Source organism: Vanessa atalanta, chromosome 21 (assembly GCF_905147765.1).
Source record: "Vanessa atalanta chromosome 21, ilVanAtal1.2, whole genome shotgun sequence".
NCBI lineage: Eukaryota > Metazoa > Arthropoda > Insecta > Lepidoptera > Nymphalidae > Vanessa > Vanessa atalanta.
In genome coordinates, this window is record NC_061891.1 from 3,932,551 (window position 1) to 3,952,775 (window position 20,225).

The 20,225-nt window shown below is 31.1% G+C and overlaps 1 protein-coding gene across 1 annotated transcript in view; it reads right to left on the reverse strand.

Annotated features, from left to right (window-relative positions):
- Positions 1-593: 593 nt before the first annotated feature.
- Positions 594-20,225, reverse strand: part of LOC125072354 (head-specific guanylate cyclase) — a 72,725-nt gene continuing 53,093 nt past the window's right edge. Inside the window, exons 8-14 of the mRNA XM_047682964.1 lie at positions 12,341-12,520; positions 9,059-9,197; positions 6,457-6,623; positions 5,784-5,927; positions 5,021-5,175; positions 3,030-3,171; positions 594-719 (exon numbers count right to left, since the gene is read on the reverse strand). Of these exons, the coding sequence (XP_047538920.1) occupies positions 636-719; positions 3,030-3,171; positions 5,021-5,175; positions 5,784-5,927; positions 6,457-6,623; positions 9,059-9,197; positions 12,341-12,520 (1,011 nt within the window). The 3' untranslated portion in view covers positions 594-635. The remainder of the gene's footprint in view (positions 720-3,029; positions 3,172-5,020; positions 5,176-5,783; positions 5,928-6,456; positions 6,624-9,058; positions 9,198-12,340; positions 12,521-20,225) is intronic.

A 20,225-nucleotide genomic window follows, 5' to 3' on the forward strand; every position in this document is an offset into this window, starting at 1 on the left:
CGTCGGGATGTTAAAATAAAATAATTAATATACGCGATTAAATCCGTTAAAAAAAAAAAAAAAAACTAGTTTTATTTCAATGTGTAATAATCGCGAAAATCTAAGACAACATTATATGTCTATATAGTTTTAAGAACGATTTATAGAAGTTCCCAAAAGTAGTCTCTGAGATGATCGTTCAGGCGTAGCAAACTATGGCGCTTAAGAGACCAGCAATAATTTCGAATTTAAGAAAAACATGAAAAACTTATCCTCCCTTATCAAAGTAAAACTCATAGTAATGATAAGCATTATCCTACATGACCTTTTCGTCTAAATACCTTAAAAGTTTTCTGATAAAAATATTAAGGTAGGTTCAGAAACGCGAGATAGCACGAGTGTCATATATTACAATATAAATTGAATTTTGGTAAATATTTACAGTCGTTTTCAAATATATCAAATAAAATAAATGTATGATATTATTATAATGAGATCATATTTTTTTATGTAAATAACATAATAAATGCTATTTATAGATTTTAATATTTAAGTTTTATGTACTTAATATCAGAGTATACGAAAGACGTATTTACAATTCATCAGGTATACATATATTTATACTGGAATGTGTCTTTATCATACAATTTATATGACTATGTTGATTCTTCACGTTCCACTTCAGTAGATTTCCCTTTTCCAATGCTAAAATCTTTTAAAGCGTCTTCTATGTGTTTGACCTGTTAAAAGAAATAAACTCAATTTAAGAACATGTAAAAGAAGGGCTTTAGGCACGGTCAAACCACCACTCCCTTGTAAATACCACCCACTTATCATTTATTCAACAACCAAACAGCAACACTTATTATAATAGTGTTCCGGGTTGAAAGGTCAGTGTTACTACAGAAACAAGGGTCCATATCACCCTAGTCGCCGAGATTGGTGGTATTTTTAAATTACCAGTACCAAAGTCTATGGGCAATGGTGACCACTTACCATCACGTGGACGAATTGTGTGGCTAAATATATGACATTAGAAAAAATATACATATTAGGACCGGCATCTGAAATATTGCGTTGCTGACATATGTCATGACTTGTGATACGCTAAAAAAATAATATATATATGGATTTAAGATAACGTTAACGCTACATAACGTAACGTTCACAAAGCTATAGGACTCTGGGTAAGCTTTGTTTGGTCGGTTTCACCCTCTTATAAAATATTCACCTAATAGTATTCTTGTATTCCAATTTGATGATAGAGTGAGCTGCACAGCCACAAGGGACATGACATTTTAGTTCCAAAGGTTGTTGCGCGTTGAGGATTAATATTATCGCAGTGCCAATGTTTACGTGGTAGTGATCACTTACTATTGACCCATTTGCCAGTCTACCTTCTGAGTCGAAGTAATAATAATGGCGCATTAGTAATTAAAAAAATAAAACTTTTTTTTAAATTAGATTAATAGCACAATTATAACATTTATTGTAAGTTTACATTAAAATATCGTTTATTGTTTGTCACTAAGACAAAAAAATGACAAGAAAACGCTTATTCATTAAAGTTTTTTCAATATTTTTGGACTATTTTGATAATTTTGAAATTTATACATTAAATAAATTTTTGTAAAGCACAGTTAGATCTCTACTAAATTATGTTTTCAACGGAAAGTAAACTATTATGATTCCGTGAACTAACATGAGTATAAATAATAAATATAGTTATATATATAAATATTATTAAATATGAATTCTTTGCTACCTTAAACGCGCTACATCCATTCACGTCAGGAATACATATGGTTTTGACATATAAGCGGATATTTAAAATTGGCAACACTAGGTACCTAATGCTATTATTTACATAAATTCCCATAATATACAAACATTGTTAATGAAATACATCATTTATTAAATATTATATATATGATTTTTTTTTATTATTTTAATTATTAATTGTCAGCTGTTCTACACCGATTAAAATGAAAATTTGAAAAGAGATTAGGTGACAAATTTATAATTGAGTAATATTCAAACTTTTTGAAATGTATTCAACCATTTTCTTATATATTCTTATTCATCTCAATTAAACTTAAGTTAAAAACTCTTACCTAAAACATACCTAAACAAGTATGTACATACACCTTTATATTGAGTGTTGCTATAACAATTAACATAACACTAAATTCACCGCAATTTACTAATGAAGTCTAAGGTAATAACTACAGCGGTCCAACCCACATCATACTGTCCGCAGAATATATGAGTCACCTGCGCGTTAGGGCTACAAAATATTACTATAGGAAATAAAGTCACCTATGACATGAAGCGCTTTAAAGCGGCATTAAGGATACGATATCAAATAATAAGAGTTTTGTATCTGTGTGTGTGTCAATTATGTTAAATGTGTTAAAATTAAAGTTATCGTTGGATGTATTTTCAATTGAAGATTATTCACCGAAATAGTTACGTTACATAATCGTACATACTGTTAGGTATTATTATAACTGGTCGCAATTAGTTAATGAAGGTTACCCATAATTCCGGACCAACCCATGTCACAGCGAATAACACAAATGACTCACCTGTGGTTATGAATTAAATAAAGCCGACCACACAGCGTATACGAAGCTTTAGATGTGACAATCTCAATTATAGTCCACGAATATGTTTTGTTTATATACTTATTTTAATCTATTTAAGTATGTGTGCGTTAAATAATATAAATAATTAATTTAAAGCCCGTTCTACACAACCGATGAAGCTGGAATTCTCTGTAGACTTGTTGATACTGGCGATATAATCTTGTACACTAAATATAATTTATATCACATGCTTAGAAATCATATACATAATGTCGACCATCCACAGTGCATACAACGATGCAGAAGAGATTCTTGTAACTTACTTTTATCATGATCTTTTATGATTTTTAAGGTTGTTCGATACAGAAGTACCTCATTTATATTATTTAACAAACTTTCCCTTAAACTATTGTTAAGGCACATATATGTTATATGTTCGATAGAGTCGATATAATTGCTCACCTGTGTCGCTTCAGGGTCTGTCCCGGGGTGCGTGTACTTGTGTAGGAAGTAACATGTTCCAGGTATGTCCTTGGGAAACGAATTCGGCAGACAGGATCGATCACGCGGCTCCATTTCGAATCCCGGAAACTTTATTAGCCACCTGCGTGCAAAATTTTTACTCTTCTCATTTCAAAAAATATTTCATGATAAAAGAAGTCAAAATAATGAAAATTAATTATAGTAGTAAGACTTGAATGAGGAACATAATGTTTTATCAGAGTAGGCTTCGATTATATGCTGATTTAATTCTAACAATTTCATTGTGATCTTAGTTTTATTGAAATCACTATACTACGAACTAGATAGTATCGATAGACTTATAAAATAATGTGACATATTTTATAAGTCCCTACAAAGACATCCTTTTATTGAAGCAGAGTTAACCACGTTGCTTGAATACGGGTTATATTTCACTGATGCATGTTTCCCTTCAACGCTTATCATGTTTGATAGAAATTTAGAAACGAATTAAGAACATTTAAACGAAGGTTTCTTAGCCATTGAGCCATCAGTGGATTTGTTCCAGCACATCCGGGTCGGTATCGTCAATTATAAACTGACTTGTCAATAATTAAAAACACCTTTCATTGCTTTTTTTCAATTTTGAGGGTGAGTCAGTAAATTAAAGGACGTAAGTTTTGAATGTTAGTGTAGAACATTGAAAATGTCAAAAATATATTTATATTAAATGATAATTAGGGATCAAATACTATAAATATGCATACACGTTTGTATGTATAAGTAAAAATTGGGATCGTATCTTGTAAAAATTGTACATATATATGTCGTTACTAGACTAATTTCTATGCAATGAAGTAGCTTGGAAGATCACTTTTTAAGTAAAGTTATAATGGTAACTTATTTCTTTGTTTTATTTAGTTATAGTTGTGCTGTTTAGTTAAGTGTTTTTAATTTTTTTTTAATAAATGATTCTACGCGGACGTGATTTATACAGCAACAATTTTTTTTGTAAATGAATTGAATAATTTAAACTATCATGTTCATTGCTGCTCATTTCAATTGCTAGCGAAAAAAATATGCCTATATTTGTGGGAAATAATTTGAAATCAGTGCATACAATTTAAGAAATTCACAGAAACAATGGCAACATTTTGGAAATATATTAAACAGTCGATAACATAGTATAAAACAAACCTTGCCACTTTATTACTATTATTGATTCGGGATATGGGCAATCAATTAATTCGTACAATAAAGTTTAACGGCGGCAGGAATGGGTTTCGATATTAAAATCAATGATGCGAATTAATTGAGTATTGAAACGGCTTAAGCTCCCATTGAGAGCAAATAGAACAATAGGCTGTAAATCTGAGACACTTAAAACTAATGAACAATATAGAGGATGATTTACAGTCAATAGAATAGATAATTCAAGTCACACTTATAAAATATTCGTTTATATGTTTTTGATATTTATTCAGACTAATGTGATAGAGTAAAGTTTGTCTGTCTGTGTATTTGTTAACATGACTAAATCACTTTACCGATTACAACGACTTGGCATAGAAAATAACAAATAACGGACTTAAGGGCTAGTTTTTGTACAAATTTGAAGATATAATAGAACAATTCTAGTTAGTCTAATTCTTTAATACCTAGTCGATATTCTTTTAACTAGTTTTAACCAGTTCGGGCGGTTATTTCCGAAATAAAAGTAGTTTATTACTCTTTCATGTGTCCAAAACCAGATGGCCCAGTTGGAATATGTGCATCCTACCTAGAAGATTACGAATCCAAACCCAGGTAATCTCAGTGTTTCCATGTATAAGCAAAATACATGGAAACACTGAGATTACCTGTGTTTAAAACTCACCTCATATTATTATCGTGGGGAAATCTACATGGGCTTTCTTCTTAAAAGTATGCCCATGTCCCATACATAAATACCATAAGCTCATCTGAAATTTTGACATTAATTCAAAACTTACTTGTAGGTGGTTGGACTGACGTTGATTTTCAAAGGCTCCGATCCCGATTCGAACTTATTAGCCAGTGTGACGTTGTGACCGAAGAGGCAGTACTTCAACATCGTTTTACCGACCACACCAGCCAAAACTGTTCCAGTGTGTAATCCGATACGCATCTGTTTATAAGAACAATCTTAAGATCTTTTAAGGTTACATTTTTTAGGTTGTGAAAGAGAGAGAAATGTATATTTATGCGTATATTTTATAGTTAACTATCTCTAAGAAGCAAAACTTTATAGCGCGTCCTCATTTATATATATTTTTTTATGGCATTGGTTGGCGGACGAGCATATGGGCCACCTGATGGTAAGTGGTCACCACCGCCCATAGACAAAGGCGCTGTAAGAAATATTAACCATTCCTTACATCACCAATGCGCCACCAACCTCGGGAACTAAGATGTTATGTCCCTTGTGCCTGTGATTACACTGGCTGGCATTTATATACAAAAGTCATCTGTTTTCTTCAAAAATACAAACACAATTTACTTATTACCAAAAAGGTTGCCAAGCTGGTTGATCTGTTTGTTGCTGAATCTAAAATCAATTCTTTTTTTCATGATATTGGTAGGCAGACTGGTCAACTCATGGTCATGGAAATCAGTTACCTCCGCCCATAGATAGTAAAATAAACATAACTCAGTACATACTCTGGCTTACAAGAAAAATTAATCATTTAACAAATAATTTGAATGGAAGTTTTTATTTAGTAGATCAAGGTATACCTTTATAGGATTTCCTTCGTGTGTAAGGTGTTGAGCGCATGTCTCGACCATGCGTAATGCCATCCAAGCGATTTGTGGTGCGTGAGTTTCTATTTTTCTGTGCAGTCCACTGGCAACACAATACGCGTCGCCAATTGTTTCTACCTAAAGTTTATTTGAAATGATTAGCAAAATGAATCTAAAATTATAAGCAAACATTCTTCCTAACAAAATTTCCTTTGAAAAATCTGCACATATAAGAATACTTCCCTTTATGTATTTGCAATAGGTATTTAACAATCTGTAGAGCTATTAAGTAAGAATTAACAAAAACCAGCGCTGGCCACTTGGGGGGGGGGCTGTCATTTGCTTGGGGCTAAATTACGAGGATAAAAAAAAATCTTCATGTTATCGAAATTGCTTTTCATATTTTAATTAAAAAATTAAATTGTATATTTTCTACTACAAATGACTCACAATGCGTTATTTATTTAAAATTGAAAACTTTATCCAATTTATGCAAAATTTAGATAATAGGGCGGCATTTTTAGGGTGTCCAGGAGTGGCGCTCAAGTTGAATCCAGAACTGCTTAAAATTCACGAACAGAACACGATCGTGAAACGTCCAAAACTTTTTAGCTTCTGTACTTATATTGCTTAGTATTTCGAACACAAAATAGTAATACTCTATTACCTTATAAACATCGAGTTCCCCGCAAAACACGTCAAATACGCTGTATAAGTCTTCAAGCATGGCTATCACCATCATAGGCGTGGCTGTGGCACAAATAGAGGTGAACCCCACGATATCACTGAACAGCATCGTGACGTCGTCGTGGCTCTTGGCTTCAATGTTCTCACCTATGGTTGAAAAGTTGTTAAAACCAGTGAATTTAACTAATTTTATCCTTTTATCATTTGGTTGGTTCTGCTGTTGGCTATGTTCTGGATTGAAGGGTAAGTGAGCCAGTGTTACGGACATAAGGGTCATAACATTTTGGTTCTCATGGTCCTTAAGCTCATTGGTAATGGAAGGAATCTATATTAATATAATAAACGCAAAAATAACTCGGTCTGTCTGTCTTTTTTGTATTCTTTCATTGTATGATATAGTCTAATTATTTATGCCTAGCTCCTTTCGATTAACCCCTAAAACGTGAAGCGAAGCCGAGAACGCCAACCAGTGGTTAATACTCCTTACAAATATATAGGAATTATGATATAACATATATTAAATCCCAATTCACTTGACGTGACGATACGCTATAATTATTCACTTTTCACTTTGAAGTGTACTAGCAACTTACTAACCGAACGAAACCTTGTACTTTTAACGCCTTGTCTGAGATCAACGCATATTATAAAATAAGAAAATGAGCTTAATCTAAAAAAATGCTTGAATATAGTTTACCAGATATTAAATTTTATATTAACAGTTTCCGATAAAATCAATAATGCATATTGATAAAACAATGATTTTTTTCTACATTGTGAAAGCAATTTATAGATAATTAATCATTGTTCAACTTAAATAATTAATATATTTATAATTATTTCATAAAAGTCAATCTCTGCTCCGAGAGTTAACTCCTTAATAAAAGTCTTTAAAACACGTAATAACTATTCGCCGGTAACAATACACTTTTGATGGCTCAGGAAATTGGTTTATGAAGCTCATACTGTCACGTCTGTTTAAATTTTACTTTATAAACTAAAAGGCTATAAGATATAAGAACAGTAAATTTGAAAGTAATCATATTAATAATATGTTATCGTAGAGTAAATATATCACTGGGCACTGTTACTTTTAATAGATCTTCTCTTATTATGATAAGGTGGAGTCGATTCCGCAACTCTCCTTGGCGACACATAGGGTAGATATTAATCTGACATAGTTTTCCTTACGGTTTTCTTTCAAGGCCGAACACGAGATAATTATAAACTAAAATTAACGTTTTCAAATCTCTAGGCCAATTTAGTTTATTGTGTTATATTGATTTCATAAAATATCACTCAATCAAGTTTGTAATAATATCTGCAAACTTTTGCACCAAAACAAAACAAAACAAAACCAAAACTACAAAATCTTCAAAGACTTTGTGAATTTCAAACCGTAAAGATATTACAAATCTTTTAAAGAATTTCGGAGAATGTGAATTTTGGTATTCCGTTACACTCGCTACCGGTGAATTCCACATACGTTCTCACTATGTCATGCGAAAGTCATAACGTTTTTCAAGGGGATTAAAAAAATTGTACGACTTTTGTTGTTGATCGAAGTATTTAGCATATATTTTCTGTGCTAGCAGTTGCACTTTTTAATTAAAATATATATATGCTTGTCTATTCAAAGGCAAAAATCTGCATTCAATATAGACACAGAAACAAAAACCTCGGATCAGAGAAAAACCGGCGAAAGGACCCAGTGGCATTTGTGGATGTCATATTTAACAATCAATGTTTTCATACAATTATAAAAAAATATATATTCGTTATTTGAAACAACCTTAGAGGCGATCATATCATTTCCACTCATCAATAAATTTAGTAGCCTACCATGATTTTTTTTATAACGTCCAAAATTGATTTTAAATGTTTTTTTTTTTTGTAATTACTGGCATTTGTAGTGATTACTAGACTATACAGATGACATATACACGTATTAAAAAACTGCTTGAAAAACTGTTACTTGAAACTTTCCTAATTACCTTAATACTAGTAGTATTAAGGTAATTAGGAAGTAGTTTTTAGTTAGCTTAGTACTAGTATTGAGGTGTTTTTTCAAATTCGATGATCTAAGTGAATTGTAAGATCTTTTATCTCTATCGTAATAGAATCATAGACACTCTTAAGGTTTATTTTCTTTAGCTTTACCGTTATGGTAGCCTAACCTCCTTTCTAATTTAGATTTTTTATGTATCTGATAGTTTTAATAAAATAATATTATTTATATAATACTTTATGTTTTGATATTATTTAATAATGATACATACATAATATTTAAGTCAACGTTATATTTGTGATATATGTAAGTAAATATGAAAACAAAATGTTTCTATATTAAATTTATAAGTAAACTAGCACACAAAAAACAACCATGCCTTAAGGGTGCTAAGCATTAAAAAAAAGATCTCGTTATGGTTTTTGCCATTATAAAAACTAAGGACCCATTTAAGTAACTCTATATGACTCTTCAACATAAAAAATATTTTCATATTTATATTACATAAATTAGTTTAACTTAAAGTCAGTTTAAAAGTTAAAATTCAGAACACTCAAAATGATGCAAAACTCACCGAGCCACAGACGTTTCGCGATGTGCGGTGGAAATATTAAATGCAGTAAGCTGACATTTTTCTCCCGTTCTTTGTCAACAGATTTACTGGTTTCCATTATTGAATTTTTCAATTTGTCCATTCTCTTCCTCAGTCCATCCTGTGAAAAAAGTTATAAGTCTGACATCGACAATAGATATTTTGAACATTTTTACCGAAATATAGTTTCGTGGAACTATAAGCAATGTAAATTAAATATATATTTATTTATGAATCAAATGCTTAAGGGTTTGGTCAACATCAATAAAAAAAAAATACCAAAACCATTACGAATAGCTTTATGAGTTATATAAAATATATATTTGTCATCGATTATCAAATTGAACTCAATAAATATTTGTGCTTTTTGGTGAATTTTCACGGTACAAATATTTCATAAAAAAAAAAAAAAAACACAAAATGTAATAAATATTACACTAAACTCGATATAATTTACGTCCACGAGGAGTCCACGAGGGAATTAATATGGTATTCCAGACCAAACAAAATACACAAGAGGGAATAATCACATTAAATAATATCATATGAATTATGTAAATCCTTATTTAAATGCAGTGAAATTCGGGAAATTTGACATTCCTTTAAAAACAGAAAACAAAAATCATCGAAAAAGAGAATTAATTTACCAAAATTACTTAAAAAATATTAATTTCACTTAATAATGTTGTGTATATTATACACATAACAATGTTATTTATTTACTTTACTTTATTATATATACAATGAAAGTATTTGAAACTCGCATAAAATGCTTTTACTGCGGCTTTAATAAGTCAAGTATCAGCGCTTACATCGATATTACACGGAAGGAAAAGGTCGTATTTTTCAACAGTAAAATACAGGCTCGTATTGAAAATGGTATTTTACAGAACGCTTTATTTTAAAGCAATTATTGAAAGCAGATAACGTCGGAAAGTTCTCATTAGGGTTCTCATTCCGAGTATTCGATTGGGGGATTTATATAACTCTCATTAATTTAGAAATCAATTTACTTATTAATAAAAATAAAAAAAAATCGGTCTCTCTTCTGTATTTTAAATATTTACTTTTTGAAACATAAAACAGTTTTTTGATATTAAAATTCAATAAATTGTTGAAAGTCTTAATCATAATTTGAATCAAGGTCTATAGCGTTAAACTAACCATTGAACCAAAGAGGCAATTACAAAGTATCAGTTTTTAATTACTGTATAAAGAAGCACACGTAAATATTATGTGAGTATAATTAATATATGTTGATCTCTGAAAACATACACACATACACTGTTTGTTTATCAATGAATACTGTAAAAAAATTTTTTTTACAGTTTTTAGTAAGAACTTATTCCGGACCCAACATAATCTTCAATGGTTGGAATGAAAACTCATTTTGAAATGTAAAAAATCATTTAAAAAATCCAAAGAACAAAAAAGGGAGTCCTGTTCATAATCTGTATTAATAAACGATTTGACAATATTTTTATAAAGTCTCACTGATAAAACTACTAAACTAATATATGGACATCAAACTTATGTCAAAAGATGCAGCGTCTTTCGAAAGAGTTTTTAATTTTTAATACATGCCGGCTGACATTTAATATTGAACACACATTCATATTCACAATTATGACATTATTTAAATGAAAATTACGTTTAGATGTTAATTTGTCTAACATAAATGTATTCTTAATATTCTCATATAAAATTAAATGTTTTAACAAGCCAATTATTGTACGTGTAAGCCCGGAGCTTTGCATGATAAATATGATAAAACGGGATGTACTCTCACATTTAAATTTCTGTTTCATTAAGTTTAAATTTCGAACAAGCTGCAAATAGATACATAATTTTTTTTAATTTTATTTGTTAACATAATAATTACATAGCTTTCATTATACTATAGAAATAAAAATTAAAAATAACCATTGCACAAATCATGATCAGAAGGAATTATTTCTAAAATAATAATAATAGTAATTTAATATTATGATAACACACAGCATTTTGGAACGAAGTTCATTTACGCGGCTTATATTAAAGTGAACTGGCATAAAACTTCAAGTAAGTAAAAAGCGTTGTGCCCGTCCGGAGACATTTCCTTCTCTTTCTCTTTATCCCTGTCTCTTTTTGATCTTATGCGGTTTTATTGAATATAATTTAAATTTGTTTTTTGTTATTATTTTATTCATTTTAATGACATTAATATTATTCTCAAACGTTGTTCATTAAACCAATTCATTCTAACAGGGTTTTTCACGACAGCTTTCTTTTTTTTTAACTGGTATCATTTTTTTTAAAATTACTAATAAAGACTATAGGCTGTATATTTTGTATTCCGCAACAATGTTGTAAACACTTGCAGATTTTGAGCTACTTCTGAGACTTTCGTCTCAGATTCGTCGACGGAACAGCTCAATAACCTGGATTTATAGCATTACAAACTAGCCACTAGATCAAGGAGGCGGTATAGTCTCTAGTTCTAAGCAAACACAATACCAGCTGCCAATAGCAATTACCACTAAACCAATAAGTTTTTATTATCATAGATAATGTAGTGTTTATGTTAACGCCTATGATTAGGCAGCTGTTGAGCATAATATAAGCATAATTAGATCGTGTAGCAGGTGCCATTCATAGTGATAATAATACTGTAAGAAAAATTTAGGATCCTATCTGCCAAAATTATGGCGCTACTAAAACGACAAATGTGTAATTAAATTAATTTACTTCTAAATCTCTTTAAGAATGAAGAAAATCGAATACGATTTGTGTTTCAGCAAATCTTTTAAGTTAATTTCAGTGTAACGGTTGCTAATTCATTTCCATTAGTATTCTTAAATGTTTCTTTAGTTAAGTGTATAATATTACCATGCATATTATACACACACAGAGGTCGTGTACTCTTATTGATATGTGCGCACACAGGTCACTTACTCTACCCATAATCCAATTAGATAGCGATTCGAATATATTGAGAGAAAATCTTGATTTAAGTACTTTCTGTGCCACAATTTTCCAATACGGAACACAATAACTATTGAAGTGGCTTGAGCCGGGATATACCGAAGACCTCTTTGGGCTCTGATATGAATTAAACCAACAAAAAAATTATATACTAATAAAATACAACATATACTACAGAAAACAACATTGTACTTAAAAAAAAAGTTATTCTCCTTAGTTCAAAACTCCTTAAGTACTAAAAAACGACGACAGAGACGATACATTAAGACAATTCGCAAATGGCGCTCTTAAAATACAAACCTGAGCTCTCGTCTGTTCACTGACTAAGATGACGTCCCTGGTAGCGTCGTGTAATGGGATGTCGGATATAAATAGCCCTCGTCCTGTCAGCCCTTCGAGCCCATCAAGGAAAGGCGAACCAACAAAAAGTAGCGAGTCAGACTCCGAACAGAAAACCATCTGCCCTTTTATCTCGAGACCCTGCGGAAAAAAAATGGTTACGCGTTATCGAAATGATGTCACCGTGGATATAAGAATGGGAATCGCTGACACAAATAATATTAAATTATATCTTTAAAATGAATCCTTTATATATTTAAAATATAAATGGACTTACAAAAGAATTATAGATGTTTTGAATTTTAACAAATGTTGACGATTAATCAGCCTTTATTTTTTGCTGCCCGTCCTGACTACGTTATGATAAAATTCACACAAAGTTACAACAAAAAAGGGGGCTACTTCCCCCTTTGAAGTTGAAATTTCCAAAAAAATTGTTACGAAAGGAGTAACTATGCTATATTTCAAGTAATTCGGACGATCGTTTTGGAGATCACGTCATGAGTTGGTGGTCGGTGGTCGATCGGACAGAATATAAATTAGATATTTCATGTGTTGTAGTACCTATTATCTTATAAAAACCTACTATACTACTACTATAACAGCCTGTAGTATGTATGCAGCACTCACCATTAGTATGCTGAGCAATCACCTGCATTCGAGATAGTCGTTTTTAAAATGAGTCGACTAGTAACAAATGTGGTAATCTAACATTTTGACAAATGTTGGTAAAACAATAAAAACAGATTTTGGTTAAATTTGTTTGACTTGGGGTTACAAAACTTTTTAAATATAATAATATATAAATATAAGTTTATATAAGGTTGAATTAATGCTATATGACAATAAAAATCATTCTACACAAGTTATGAAAACTATTTTAATTTTGTAGATTGCTAGCTTTGAAACTATTATTTTAAGAATGCCGAATTTGATATTAAACCTGGCGCAGATAGCTATCTTTGATTGCAAAGACCATATCCCAGAATCAGGGTTGTCACAAATCTTTATGTATACTATATTTTTGGAATACAGAAAAAATGGTAGACAGATATTTTTTTTTTATTTAACTTATTAAATATTAAGAACAAAAAATATTATATGCGCAGATTTCTTGAATTTCATTCGCGGTAAGAGTCTACTGAGTATCGAATATTTGTTTATAAAAATTTTCTTGCAATTCTTTTAATTGAGTCATTGATAATGTGGCGCATTATAATGCTTTCGAATTGTGGTTGCACACTCTGTCAGGCAAGGATTTTACTGAGTACCTAAACTAAAATTAAATAATCAGAACACAACATTGTAAACTTTTACTTTCTATATTATGTCAAGAAATGACAACCCTATGAATAAACTTATACCTCAATTCCTTGGCCCGGTTTTTAGCCCAATTTTCTGGATTTCTCTTGCGTTTTCGTGCAATGTTGTTGGTTACTACGGTGGGGTGGTCTTCCATGATTGTAATTTTACTTGTTTTAATTAGATTCAATGAAAAAAACACTTAGAGTGCAATAAAATAAACAGATAGAAATGTACCGGCGGCCGTTACACGATGCAAATGAGCCATATCTTCTGATTGGTCGACAGCGTAAGATAGCCGGTTTTGAATTCAAAGTTTGTCAGATTGCCGGATTTGAAACTGATATGAAACTTTGATTCGCTTTTTCAATGGTATATTACCAGTTTTGAAAGCAATGCCCAAAAGAAAACGTTTTTATTCAAACTTATCTATGTTGCCATATAAATAACATTTTTTTTGAAAAATGCACAGATTGCCGCCTTTGAAACTAGTCGACTCAAATATCGGAAAATATCATATTAATTCCATAATGTTATTAACGTAATAAAAAGCAAAAGATATCGTTGTCATAACTTAATTCAAAATTGACGAAATTTGTAAGATTGTGCTCTTTGATACTCAATTTTTATTTGTAACTGATGTAATGTTACAAATCGTATCACTTCAAGTTGCGATTCTGGTGTTTAGTTCTTTTTATCAACTTATTTATTTCTAATTGGATCTGAACTGTTGCAATACATAAATGCTTACAGCGAGGGAACACAATAAAACAAAATTACGCTTAGGGCAGCAAATTGAAAAATTATAATTTTAACACTTTTTGGCTCCTAAGCCATCATAACAATTATTAGCTTTTGTATTAGGTGTGCTGTTTAAATTGTTGTAATGAACACGTTTCCCTCAATTTTGGTCTTTGTTTTCGAGATAAGGTCCTAACATCTCATAGGTCCTAACATCTCATAGTCTGTTTTTTTAATATTAAATGTTTCGAGTCCCAGATAAAAATAAAGGTAATAATTCAAATATGTAATAATGTATATTTAATTTTTATTAAAATGATTCCTCGAGAACTCTCTGAGCATTTTCACCAACTTTTAAAATTACGCTGTAAATCTTTAAAATCCAATTATAATATACTCCCAATGTAATTATTAAGTATATTTAAAGTATACGATTAGAATTCATAGTAATCGTGAAAATGAATCTTCATACGTAACTTTTAATAGCGACTTGTAATCCTTTTGATGTCACGTTTCCTTAGCCTAAGTTTTAAATTATTATTTTTAATGCCGTATTTCCATTATTTAATGACACTGTTTAAAATGTAATTAGTACTGAGTGGCGTTAGCGCTAATTACATTGACATGACAAATAAAATATTTATATGTTTTTTTTGTCTGCTTATTAAGGAACTTTGGGATAAAATTAGTGCGACTAGGTAATACTCACACATTAATATTTCTACCGCGAAACAGAATTAGGTTTGAAGAGTGAGTGAGAAAAAACATAATAGTTGATAAATAAATGGTCAATAAATTATAATTAATGCGTGTCCTGCAAAACTTCGTATTTATTCAAAAGATTTCTTAGGAACTTCGAAACCTATGACAGGTTTTGTTTTTATTTAATTTCATTGTGAACTGCAAGTCACTCACCTACATTTGACGTCAAAATGATGAAACTTCTTTAAAAGATTTTTTTAATATCAAATAGGTAAGTAGTACAAATTAGTTCAGGTAGTAAAGGAGTTTGTCGACAACAATTTACTTTAATTTTGTTTACGTATTTAATTTTTTTTATACATCCATAGCGCCGCTCTCTAATCGGCCAGTAACTTTTTTCAAAAGAAATTCTTTGTTAATTCCTAACAATTTAATAAAATGCCACTAAGAATCCTCTTTAATTTTCTGCTCATCTACGCCTGGAGCTCTTTAAAATTAGACCATAACCGATTATTTATATGTGGCTATCGCCCCACTGGGACAAAAATTGATTTACGCTATTAATATATAAGATGGTTGTCAATCATAGGGACTTAGAATGATCAGCTGTTTAAGCTTATTAAAAAATACGTGTGCATCTCGGGACGCCCGACAGAAGTGATAACTTAAACTACTCGTTGCCGTATGCGTAAGAGTAAGGGAAGCCAGACAGACTGGCTCCGTAACGCGTTACGTAACGAAACGGTTTACCCTCCCGTACGAAGTTATCACTTCAAAAGTGTCTTGAAAATACATAACTGAAAACCTTAATTATTTTGTCATAAAAATACAGGTAAACGATATACAAACATATGAGCAGGAATAATACCTGACAACCAACCACTAAAACGCAAGCAAAACCGCGTGCGACAAGTAGTATATAGGTCTAATACATCTCTATTCTGTACGTAGGTTTGTATCCTCTTATTTAGATTTTACTCAAAGTATTTTTTACTTTTAAATTGCCAAATATGCAAATATTATTCACGCCACGTGGCCTTAATATGTTGTCGTGTGCACGAAGACTTGGCCTCACAATTTTTAACTCGCATTGTGTTTTCAGTTGAAATAGTTTGAGCATTTTAAAATTACTCTAAAATTCTTTATGTAGTTGCCGGTTGAAGAATTAAAAATGCTTAGAACAAACACGTAATTACTTGAGTAGAATATTTCTGGTAGACTTTTTTTAATCATATTTATACTAATAAGGAAAACATTTAACTAAAAATTATCAACATGGCCTTCATTTTATACAAATAATTATTGTACAAATCATGACCGCGTGGAATGGTGGCAAGAATGCTAGCAGCATTCCCCGCTGAATCGCAATTTCGATCCTGTGGGCATAAAATGAACCGGCCCTCTTGTCACCAGTCCCCACTGGCAATAAAGCGAAGTGCACGTACCTATAGTAGATTTTTATCCTAAGTTTACATCGACATAGACGATGGTTAGGTTCTTACTCATAAATTAATTCTATTAACCTTCTATCAATTAATAATTTTGGTAATTGTTTATTATTGGTTAATATGCGGGACAGGAAAATGGGTCACCACTGTACATAGACGAAGCCGTAGTAAGAAATTTGAACCAATCCTTACATCACCAACAACTATAGGACCTAAGATTTTATGTAATCATCATTTCAGCAGAATCGATTTAATTGTAGTAAATTAAACGAAAACTTGTTAAAATACAAATCGAATAATACCAAGAATACAATTAAAGCTTACCACAAAATTACAATTTAATCCCCTACAATCCGTTTACGAAGATCTTTCGTGAATCAGTCGAGAGAATGTAATTTCGACATTATATTCGCACGAGTTGTGACTTTAGGGTTTATATAAGGTATTATTTTCGGTCGACATGATAGAAGAGGACTGTGAGAATATAAATAATATTGAAGACATTCGTCTCACTTCGTAATATATTTAAAAATAGATACGTTGTCGTCACGTGGTCACATCACTCAAAAACATTGGCAATATGAGAAATATTTACCATCTCATCCAATTTGCTTGGTAGGGCACAAATACTCATCAGATATTTTACTGCCAAAAAGCAGTACTCAGTATTGTTGTATTTCGGTTTGAAGGGGTGTAATTAACCGGCATAAGGGACATAACATCTTAGTTTCCCGGGTTGGTGGCGCATTGGCGATGTCAGGAATGGTAAATATTTCTTACAGCACCATTGTCTGTGGGCGATGGTAACCACTTACCATCATGTGGCTCATTTGATCGCCCGCCAACCAATATCATAAAAAAAACCCTTAAATCCCCAATGCGCCACAACCCTTGGGATTTAAGATGTTACGTCTGTTGCGCTCTGCTTTATTTAAACTCAAAAAACAACGTAACAATGCTCTTAGCTGCTTGGCGATATAACATAGGAGAAACATGTTTTACTTAGACGGGCTTGCATAAAACCCTTCCACCAAGTAAAAATAATATATTTACTTTAGTTAGTAATTTATAAAACATAATAAAAATATAGAATAACTACTGATTTTTTTATTGATTCGATCCTGTATAATTCATATTTTGGAATTCGAATTAGTGTAACCAAGAAAAGCGAAAACAATTTGTGTAAAATACTAGTTTTCAATAATAATATCTCTTTCATACCGCTTGCGACTCGTATCGTGCGACAGAGAGAGTTGCAAGTCCTGGAGGCAAATATGGCAAATTCCTTTTTGAAATATTTTTATAATGTTTTCTCCCTAACCTTTATGAAATTATACAAATTTTAGTCTACTTTAATTCAATAATTTTTTATCTAGTTTTAACTGTCTAATAACTGTCGTGGGCCATACTTGTTTTTTATTATATGAACAACTATTAAATTCATTATATGAATGTTGGTAGCTAACCAAAAATTTGTAAATTGTAGTATCATTAACAGAGAAAAAAAAACGGTATTGCTTTTTGTATGAAAATTTACAGCTACAAAATTATCTTAACTAAATTCTTTATTTTTTAACTGAAAAATCTGTTAGTGTTCAAAATTATTTTTGTTACTAAATATTCCAGTTTCAGTTACGTTACAAAGGGATAAAGGCTTGACATTTTTTCGTATTGAATACTACGAAATAGGACGCGGATATCACGTAGCGGACTTATTTCGACTATTCAGTCGACCGGTCAGCGAAATGTTTAATAATACTCAAAAGTCAATTAAATTCTATCCCATAGTATATGTACGTATTTACACAAAGTACTGTAATATTGTAATGAAGTTATCATGGAGCCTTTCCGACGTAATATATATTTATTTAAATTTTTATTATATTAAATTAATATTACTAAATTTATATTTTAAAAATGTAAGCAATTGTCTTATTTTTACATAAACAGTTAATGTGCCGCTGGGCTAAGGCCTTCGTTCTCTTTGAGCAGGAGTTTTGGAACTTATTCCAGCACGCTGCCCCAATGCAGGTTGGCATGTAGCAGAATTTCATTGAAATTAATCACAAGCGGTTTTCCTCACGATTTTTTTCTTCGCCGCTAAGCTCGAGATGAATTACAATTAAACACTAATTAAGCACGTGAAAATTAAGAGGTAATCTTACTCGTAATCTTCGGCTAAGATTTAGTAGAACTATATATAAATTATTAAGGGAATTTCGAAAACTGTGACAGGTTTCATTTTGTTTTCATTTCATCGTAAACAGCAAGTTACTCATCTACATTTGACGTCTAAATTATGAAAACTTATTGAATGAAATTTTTAATGTCTAATAGTATACATTAGTTCAGTTAGAATTGGAGATTTTTTTTTTCTTATACAGCCCTAGTACTGCTGACTAACCGGTCAGTAACTTTTTTCCGCTCTCTGAAATTAATTATTTGTAACAATTTAGTAAATTATAATCAAGAATCCTCTATGCTACTAATATAAGATATTTTTTAATAGTATAAAACATTTTTATATTTTTCTTAAATAAAACGGAGTGATGCATATTTTCAAAAGATAGATAAAGATAGAAGAATAACTAAGTAACGCCATTAAAGTACTATTACTGAGCGACTCGATTTTATATTTTGCATTTTAAAATCCAACGTAAAAAAAATGTTCCTCAAAAGAATTTCATATTTTACCTGAAGTGGTAGAAAAAAATGAACTTAATTTATGTGTGCCAGATAATCTTTTAGAATTTAATGTAATAATGTTTAATGCAAAGCTTTAATGAGTAATTACACACGTCTTTAACAATCAATCCATCATAATGAAATTTTGGATTTTGTCCGAGTCCTACACATCCCTCCTTCCCACACGCACACACACACATTCACACGCGGGCTATGGTGCGAGTGGAAATTAGTACTATATTAATATAACAAAAAAGTTTTATTTATTCTTAAACGCCAAATTTAATAGACGAATTGAAAACAATGCACTTTTGTATTTTTTATGATTTAATTGTATAATAAAACAAAGGAAATATAAAAAAAAATCATGCGATTAATGACACATTTCGCCAAAGACTCAAACAAAAGACAATAAACGGAGCGTTAAAATAAAAAAATAAAAAAAATCACCTAAAATTCGCACCATTTAGCGATTTCACTAGCCATTGGAAGTTGATGTTGGAAAACTGACGGCTACAAATTTCTGTACGTACGTTTCTGACATTTACGTCAGTCAGTTATTCGGTCGCGGCCGACGACATCGCAGCCATCGTTCTCGTTGCCGTATAAAATTGCGAACATTTCGTATGCCAGACATTGATTATAGTTTCGTTGGTATTTAAAATTGAAATAGTTCGATATTTAAAAATATATTTTTTAAATTATCTGTCGAATAGAGTAATGACCTAAAATACAATTATATGTATTTGAATTCGAATTACGACATTAAATGATTCGTTTTGCTTATAGTTAGTAAAAGTATTTAATATACTTATCCGCCATTCGAAGTCAATGATCAGTTCTAAATTATATTTCAAAGACATTTTACAATCGGATAGGCGGACAGCTCAGTCAGTCTTTTACATAACCAATACGCTACCAACTTTGGGAACTGATGTCCCTCGTGCCTGTGGTTACACTGGCTTACC